The following is a 9,411-nucleotide window of genomic DNA, read 5'->3' on the forward strand; positions in this document are numbered from 1 at the left end:
TTAATATTTTTGTACTGTAGGCTAAAATTGCTTTTTGACATTACACAATTTGTGCAAAATAAATGACGCCATTGATGTTAATCGCAATCTGCATTTGTTGTGTTTGTGTTCGACCCGTATTTAGAGTTTCCTTCCTTATTAATTTAATATTAAAATTAATTATTTATAATCTTTCACATGGAAAATACTTGCAAATGAAGGTAAAACATATATTTTACCAAAAATACTTAAAATATGCGCTAAAAACATTCAGGAAATACATTTTTTTCTATTTTGCTTCAAAACGCTAAATTATGCCTCAAAATGCTATAAAACGCTAAATTTCCAATTGTTAATGCTAAAAAATCTGAAAATGAATGCTAAATTTTGCCATCTCTACCGATAGGGCGTTAATGAATAATAAATAAATAAATAAATACACAATCAAACAGGTCGAATATTTCACAGCAGATAAAATGGAAATATTATTTGTTATATGAATGCTTTTACCTACCAAATGATGAACATAATTTCTGCTTATTTCAGCGAGTATTTCTGCAATAACTTCGCAATTCTTCGGCAGTTTCCTACGCCCAGTGGATTTACTGAAGCGGTTTCCAGACAGACAGGTCCCGGCAGAGTGATCGTTGTAGATCTGTCGTGCAGAGCAAGAGGCTGGAATCTGAGAACAGATATAGAACAGGTGACTATTTATCTCTATCAGGAACAAAGGCCGCACTGACTTTTTCACATAAAGTAGTACAGGCATTAGGTGCTGAAAAGGGGTGTGTTAAAACTAATTCTGGTGCTGATATCAAGTCCGAGTGTTTTATGTGTTTTAGGGTGCTGAAAGCTATAAATGAATTAAAAACGTGTTTTTCCTGTGGTATCGATGGCTTAAGTATCATGGTGTATAATCAACACGTTATGTGTTGGCTGGTCCCATAACTCATATTGTTAATCTTAGTTTTAAGAATGGCATATTTCCGTCTCACTGTAAAAATGCCAAGGTCATACCTCTTTTCAAAGGTGGAGATCATGAAAATGTTAATAGTTACAGACCGATATCTTTGCTCAATACTCTCTCAAAAATAATAGAAAGATTTGCTAAGTCAAGATTAGTGTCATTCTTACAAAAATACAAAATACTCCGACAACCAATTCGTTTAGTTTAGTTTCAGTGATAAACTCTTTTTTTTATTTGTGATAAATCTTTGTAATGAAAATATTTGTATTATTTTGTAAAATTATTAACCTCAGCACAGCTCGTTGGTTGAGGTTCTAAAGTAAATAAAGATACAATGTAAAGAAGTAATAAACAACAATATCGGTTTGAGTTAAACTGAACGAAATATTGTTCAATTTTAGTCATTCAATAAAAGTTGTTCAACTAAAATCGAACCGTCTCAATCCGCCATAACAGTTTAACAGATTCAACACTGGCTTGGAAGCATCATCTATTAACCTTTTGAACGCGTTAATTTGCTCCGTTTTATCTATACCCGTACGCGGTACATATTTTCAAATACCTATGCACGCAATTAAATGTCAAATTATAGCATTCTGGCATGATTTATTGGACTATATAGACAGAACAGATTATTCTCCACAATATGATAACAAATCCTCATGTGTCAACACTCTTGGATGTTTATAAAAACAAAATCATAAAATTTCATACAAAGACGTACCGTATCTTTTGAATGTGGTCCCACCATTCACTCGGCGTGTGTGTAATTAGGCCACTGCGTTGATAGACACAAGTGGAACACCATGAGCACTTATCATTTTTTGTTATGAAAACTTTTTCTAAAACTGGACAGGGGCCGTTCAAGTATTATGTAAGCACTATAGGGGGGCAGGGGGCTCTTTGCTTTGCTTATTTTTGATGACATGGGGGGGTGGGGGGTCGAGATAGTGATTACGTCAGCACTGATCAGCAGTAGTTATTTTTTTTACACATTGGCAACCCACACATTGTCTATGTTTGAAAACCGAATACATATTCGGGGATTCCCACCGTGTCAATAAAGTTTGTTTAAATGAATATTACGTGCATTAAAGTCCTCTATCCTAAGTCTATTTTATAAGTGCTGCTTATGAATCAATAAAAAACAGAATACATTAACAGAAAAATGCATATAGTACCAATTTTTACGTAAGCATGGGAGGGGGGGGTAAGAGCTTTGCTTACTTTTGGTGACAAGGGGGAAGAGGGGGTAAATAATTGTAATAAATCTGCTTACGTAATACTTGAACGGCCCCACACTTAAATTTTATGTCACTTAATATAATAATATCGTATATAATAATATAATATAATATAATATATAATGCTGGAATATCGGCATTCAAAGTTTCCATATCAACTGTTGATACAGCCGCGTGTGAGTATGGACTTTTTGCCGTAACAACAGTTGATACGACCGCGTGCAAAGAGTTAATTCATCTAGGACATAAGTATTGACGGATTGATTGAAGTTCTGTCATTCATACTATTATATTTATACTATTACCATGGTCAAGAGGTTATAAACATATTCCTCTCAATTTCTTATCAAGAGAGACAAATTAGCAACCGTTTAAAAAAAATCATTTTTTCATCCAAACAGAAATTATTTTAAAATTTCGGAATTGTAATTATTCCATTTCTAATTAGGATCCACCTGAATTTGGTCAGTGATTGACCGGACTATTGTTGTTTACATAGAATAAAGAATAACACTAGAAGTGCCTTATTGAAATTTTAATGGATTTTCCATTTAGCCCAATACCGTCTCATCACAATTAAATTTTGTAAACAAAAAAATTTTGTTTTAGAAATTAGGTCTCGATTAGGCAAATATATTTGATCACGAAACACGCCCAGCCGGCGCTTCTTGTACTGTTCTTTTTTCTATAGTTGTTTAGCACTAAAACAAAGCTTGAATATAAAGTTCACGATTGTTTTGTGTTTTCAGATAATTCAGAAGAAATGGAAAAACCAAAGGTGGAGAGTTTACTGTTCTCTAAGACACAAAGGGGGAATACAACCATACTCTACCGAGGCTTTGAATATTCAAAATTTAGGGATATTCAGGGTGGAGTCATCAGTTGGAGGTGTAGGGTGTCCCATTCCACCAGATGCCGGGCATTCTTGAGGACGCGAGCAGATACCATCATCGGAGATGAACCTCAACACTGCCATCATTCTAATGCCCAAAAAGCACATGCAAACTACCTGGTGAATTTGATGAAACTAGAAATGAAGGGAGTCGGTGCTACTCCGAGGAATGTGATTGGAAAAATTTTATCCGGAGTAAATGTGGATATTATGCAACACTTGCCTAAGAAGGAATCACTTGTGCGAAATCTTTTTACACATAAATTTACAACCTACATCCCAAATCCAGTTACAACTGCTTTTGATTTCCCGGAGAAGTATTCTGACCTTATTTTGCATGATACGGGTGCAGATGACCCAGAAAGAATATTGGCAATCGGGAATAAAGATATGGTCGCGGAGTTGCGCAAGGATGCAATATATGGAGACGGAACATTTGATAAAGCCCCCAGCATGTTTTACCAGCTCTATACGTGGCACGCTAAGGTGGGAAATTCACATCCACCATGCATCTATTTTCTGTTACGGAAAAATAATTTGGATACATACAACAGAATGTTTACCATATTGAAACGGTTGGTACCGAGTATGAGGCCCCGGAAGATTATGCTGGACTTTGAAAAAGCGTGCATGTCTGCAGCTCGTGTCGCTTTTCCGCAAGCAGAAATCAAAGGGTGCTACTTTCATCTGTGTCAGAGTGTTGTAAGGAAAATCTACAGCGTCGGCTTAAAATCAGTGTTTGCCTCGGATATTGGTATGAAGTTAAAACTTATGTCTCTACCCGCTCTCTCCTTTATACCAATATCAGATGTAAAAACTGTTTTTAATCTACTGGCTGCCACGTTTCCGGTTGACGATTCCTACAGCGAACTTCTCTCCTACTTTGCCTCTACCTACGTCAAAGGGGTTGCCGGTAGACAACCTCTCTTTCCCATCAGAATTTGGAATCATTTTGAGGCTGCTGCGGAGGGGACTCCCAAAACTATCAATTGTTGTGAAGGTTTTCACAACGCATTAAATTCAACGTTTCAATGTAGTCACCCAAGCGTCTGGACCCTGTTAGACGGATTAAGAAGAGATATAGCTTGCCAGCTATTATTATTGGCCAATGCCAAAACCGGTAGGCCAGCGACGATAAAAAAAAGGTACAAAAAGCTCGGTTTGCAAGTGGCGATGGTTGTGAAAGATTACCATCGCCAAGACAACAAACTGAAGTTTTTACATAGGATGGCAAACCTCCAAAATAATCGCTGACAAGCTATATCTCTTGATTTCAACACCTTAGACGCCCGCCGAACAAATACTTTTAAGTAAATCTCCAGAACTAAACTTAATTCCAGTGGTGGTTTTCTCTAAAGTTAAGTTAACTTTCACTCCCCCCGGACAGTGAAATCTTATAACCTACACCAAAACAAGACGATTTTTGTGCGCTTTGATAGACAATGTTTGACGCCACGCGCCGGCAGCTAAGCTCTGCACTAGATAGACGCAAGTTAAATGTTGTGTTTCTTTAGTAGTTCCTGCGTTTCAACAGTTTGCTTTTAAGTGAATCTACGTATTAATAATGTAATATACAAATAAACATATTTTGTCTTAATTATCTTCAATCGCTAGTTTCTCTTTTCTTTTTCTCTAGATTGGTTTCGAATTTCTAAAATAAAGCCATCATTTTAGTTAGTTATACCTAATTTGTACAATGGCAAAGTTTAGTGTTGTTGATCATCCGTAAAGGAGGAATACAAGTATGTATAATAACTTCTCTTGAAACCATTGCTTAATTCACCTATTTTGAAACAGGTTAGCTTATATGTGCCTGACAGTACACTCTTGGGAGATCCCATGCACTTTTTTATGCTCCGAAAGCGAGGACTTCTGCCTATCAGAACGCGGCAATCAATAGAGCGACTCAACTGCTCAACGGTTCTGCATTGACCGTCGATATTTTCAACATCTATCTTTTGATGCATTTCACAAAATAATAAAACTTTTATATTTACGTGTACCTCAAATTTGTAATCTTCTCTGTAATATATCGGTGTTTAACTGTTTTATGTAGAAATGAATACATTCTATTGAATAGGTTCCAAATGCTTGGGTACTGTAATGAAATCTTGGTAAGATGTTTGTTTTGTAAACCTTCACAGCTATTTGTAACAACCTCAAAACGATTCCCTAGATACGGGTGGAGAACTTCATTGTAGTTATCTTCATACACAAGACTGTTGAAAGTAGCACTCTATTATTCCTGTTTGTGGGAAGCAGCAAGAGTTGCTGACCTACATGCTTAAACCTACATACAGCAGAATCTTTTGAGCAATACTATTGACGCTAGTTGTTTCAATATGGTAAACATTCCCTCTTATGTATCGTATTATTTTTTTGTAGCTAGTTAACAGAAAATGAATGCATGGTGGATATGAAATGCTTTATCAAATGTTCATATCTCTTCTATACTCTGTAATGCATCATTTCTATAAGTATCCCTAAGCTTGTATCTTTGCACTGGGCCACCAGTTCCGGTGTAGTGTAAAATGAGGTCAGCTTAGTTCTCTAGGATAGGAAAAGCTGTTGTAGCTAGATTAAGAATAAAAGGATGTCTTTATGTTTTAAAAGTTATCACGTAAGTGACTTTTGGAAAATATCACTATTTACTCAAAGAGTAAGACATCTCAGTCCCAGTATATTCCTTATATTCACAAATGGCACCATAACTTGTTTCCACGATGTAGAAGTTCTGCCTTTTGCCGATGACTTCAAAAATTATACCAATAAATATCCAATATTAGCGACTATTAACTTATTCCTCAACGTCGATAAAATGTAAGATACTAACATTTTGTCGAAGCCTTGGCCCCGTTATCATTTAACTACGCTGTAGATAAAAAAATCTTGGAATTATGTTAAACATTCAATTAAATGTTGTAAATTACAAATAACTAAAAAGGCACCGGAATTTACAGTCAGATCTATCGAAGGCTATTATGATTCATTGGAAGTTGTAAAAATCGTATGTTTGTCAATAGTATACAGCTTTTTTTGTTTTTTATTACTTACTCGTGCAATGTTTGTACTTAATGAAGGTATAAAGTATAATATATGTATAAATTAATTTTTTTCACAGTCCTAGCTAGGATTTCCTGTAGTTTTTAAACTTTTTCATTTAGTTTCAAGTTGTCTTTACATTGTCGTCATAATGTTTGTAAGTTGAATATCACTTTGTTCTCTCAGCCATGTTTTTACTTATGTTTTAAATATATTCATTTCCATTATTTTTTTGTTTGATTTGGTAGAGCATTGTATAATTTTGTAGTATTGAATTTAATACTTCGCTTTTTTTAAATATATTTTATTTAGTTATAAAATTTTACATCTTATACTTAATATAATATAACTAAGCGTACTTAGTAAGAATATATAATTTGTGTGTTTAGTTTAAAAAGAGACAATACATAGAACTTTGATTGATAGTTAAAACTATAATATTTACAGTTTTTAATATGTTGATAAAATCCCATGTACAAATGGGTGTTAATATAATATGTAATGTAAGTAATATACATTCATTTCTATAAATTGAACAATGTTTGTTATAAGTTTGAATCTGTTCGATGACGTACAAGAATATAATGTTTAGTTTAAAATATTCTAATCCTTTATAACATATCAACAATCGCCTTTTTCTGTGAAACTAGGTATTACTATTTCTATATAGAAATTAGTGATAATTCAATGGTAGTAATGAAGGTTATTTGGAGAGCCAGTGTCTTTATAAAATATAATGCTTGGTAAAAGTAGCATTTAAATGATCAGAAACAGTTTTTATATGGCATTAAAACAATAATACCTAATTTACAAGTCAACAATAAGAAGAATATAAAAGTATATGCAATCGCTCGATGCTATGGGATGCTCCTTAATTATAATATTAGATATTTGAGGGGAAAATGTTAAACATATCAACAATCGCCTTTTTCTGTGAAACTAGGTATTACTATTTCTATATAGAAATTAGTGATAATTCAATGGTAGTAATGAAGGTTATTTGGAGAGCCAGTGTCTTTATAAAATATAATGCTTGGTAAAAGTAGCATTTAAATGATCAGAAACAGTTTTTATATGGCATTAAAACAATAATACCTAATTTACAAGTCAACAATAAGAAGAATATAAAAGTATATGCAATCGCTCGATGCTATGGGATGCTCCTTAATTATAATATTAGATATTTGAGGGGAAAATGTTGCCCTCATTATAGAGGCGAGAAATAGGTGGATGTATGTGACTGGAATTATTGGTACTTTAAAGTCAGTGAGATGCAGAACTTCATAGCAGTCTTGTTTGTTGCCCTCATTATAGAGGCGAGAAATAGGTGGATGTATGTGACTGGAATTATTGGTACTTTAAAGTCAGTGAGATGCAGAACTTCATAGCAGTCTTGTTTGTTGCCCTCATTATAGAGGCGAGAAATAGGTGGATGTATGTGACTGGAATTATTGGTACTTTAAAGTCAGTGAGATGCAGAACTTCATAGCAGTCTTGTTTGTTGCCCTCATTATAGAGGCGAGAAATAGGTGGATGTATGTGACTGGAATTATTGGTACTTTAAAGTCAGTGAGATGCAGAACTTCATAGCAGTCTTGTTTGTTGCCCTCATTATAGAGGCGAGAAATAGGTGGATGTATGTGACTGGAATTATTGGTACTTTAAAGTCAGTGAGATGCAGAACTTCATAGCAGTCTTGTTTGTTGCCCTCATTATAGAGGCGAGAAATAGGTGGATGTATGTGACTGGAATTATTGGTACTTTAAAGTCAGTGAGATGCAGAACTTCATAGCAGTCTTGTTTGAAGCGAATAATTTTACACAAAAATGTTTCTACTTTATGGTGAATGAATTTTAAGCGTAGTTAGTAAGAATGAATAGTTTGTGTGTTGAATAGGTGTGTGTAATTTGTAAGTTTATATGAAGTTGATAATATTTGGTCAAATGCATAAATGATATGACACGAGAAGCAATTCTTAATGGACGCGAAACACATTCGTGTATAGATCATATTATATACGTTAGGTACAGTAACGGGCAAGCAAGTGGACTCACTATCTGTACGTGAGATTGCTATAGCAGATCATTATGTTAAATATGATGAGCAAAAAGAACCCTTAAATAACACGAAGAAGATAACTATTTAATCCCAAAAACGAATTAAATACATTGGAATTCTTCACATAATGAGCAAGACAGTACTATTACTCAATAGACAACCACTGATATTTTAGAGAAAACTATGAAAGAGATTTATTGTTTCGAAGATGGGAGAATTCTCCTACTAATAAAAATTATGAAAGTGATCATAGGAAATAATGTCAACAAATTAAATAAAATAAAATTAATTGCTTAACGAAAATCTTGTTTTTTTAAAGATAAATTCAAAAGGAGTTGTCATTATAACCCAGGATGAAATAAATAACATTTTGGGAAGAAAACCAAATGTATTCTTTCTCAGATAGTATAAGCCAACTATGATTTTTAAAGCATCCAATAAAATTACCTCATGTACCCAATGCAACGCTCACTGAGATTCTGTAGGAATGGACAACATGTATGTCTCAGGTAGTATAAGCCAAATGTGATTTTAGAGCATCCAATGTTGATCCAGTATAATTACCTCATAGCATGTATGTACCCAATGCAACGCTCACTGAGATTCTGTAGGAATGGACAACATGTATGTCTCAGGTAGTATAAGCCAAATGTGATTTTAGAGCATCCAATGTTGATCCAGTATAATTACCTCATAGCATGTATGTACCCAATGCAACGCTCACTGAGATTCTGTAGGAATGGACCACATGTATGTCTCAGGTAGTATAAGCCAAATGTGATTTTAGAGCATCCAATGTTGATCCAGTATAATTACCTCATAGCATGTATGTACCCAATGCAACGCTCACTGAGATTCTGTAGGAATGGACCACATGTATGTCTCAGGTAGTATAAGCCAAATGTGATTTTAGAGCATCCAATGTTGATCCAGTATAATTACCTCATAGCATGTATGTACCCAATGCAACGCTCACTGAGATTCTGTAGGAATGGACAACATGTATGTCTCAGGTAGTATAAGCCAAATGTGATTTTAGAGCATCCAATGTTGATCCAGTATAATTACCTCATAGCATGTATGTACCCAATGCAACGCTCACTGAGATTCTGTAGGAATGGACCACATGTATGTCTCAGGTAGTATAAGCCAAATGTGATTTTAGAGCATCCAATGTTGATCCAGTATAATTACCTCATAGCATGTATGTACCCAATGCAACGCTCACT

The 9,411-nt window shown here is 34.5% G+C and overlaps 1 protein-coding gene across 1 annotated transcript; it reads left to right on the forward strand.

Annotated features, from left to right (window-relative positions):
* Nucleotides 1-2,953: 2,953 nt before the first annotated feature.
* Nucleotides 2,954-4,336, forward strand: LOC149414588 (uncharacterized). The gene has a single exon (XM_089643356.1). The coding sequence runs from the start codon at nucleotides 2,954-2,956 to the stop codon at nucleotides 4,334-4,336; it is 1,383 nt and encodes a 460-aa protein (XP_089499482.1).
* Nucleotides 4,337-9,411: the final 5,075 nt, after the last annotated feature.

This window comes from Hesperophylax consimilis, chromosome 19 (genome assembly GCF_061612785.1).
Source record: "Hesperophylax consimilis isolate HC1 chromosome 19, BYU_Hcon_1.0, whole genome shotgun sequence".
Lineage (NCBI taxonomy): Eukaryota > Metazoa > Arthropoda > Insecta > Trichoptera > Limnephilidae > Hesperophylax > Hesperophylax consimilis.

Coding starts and splice junctions, on each gene's coding strand:
- LOC149414588 (XM_089643356.1), top strand. CDS start 2,954: ATGGAAAAACCAAAGGTGGAGAGTTTACTGTTCTCTAAGACACAAAGG.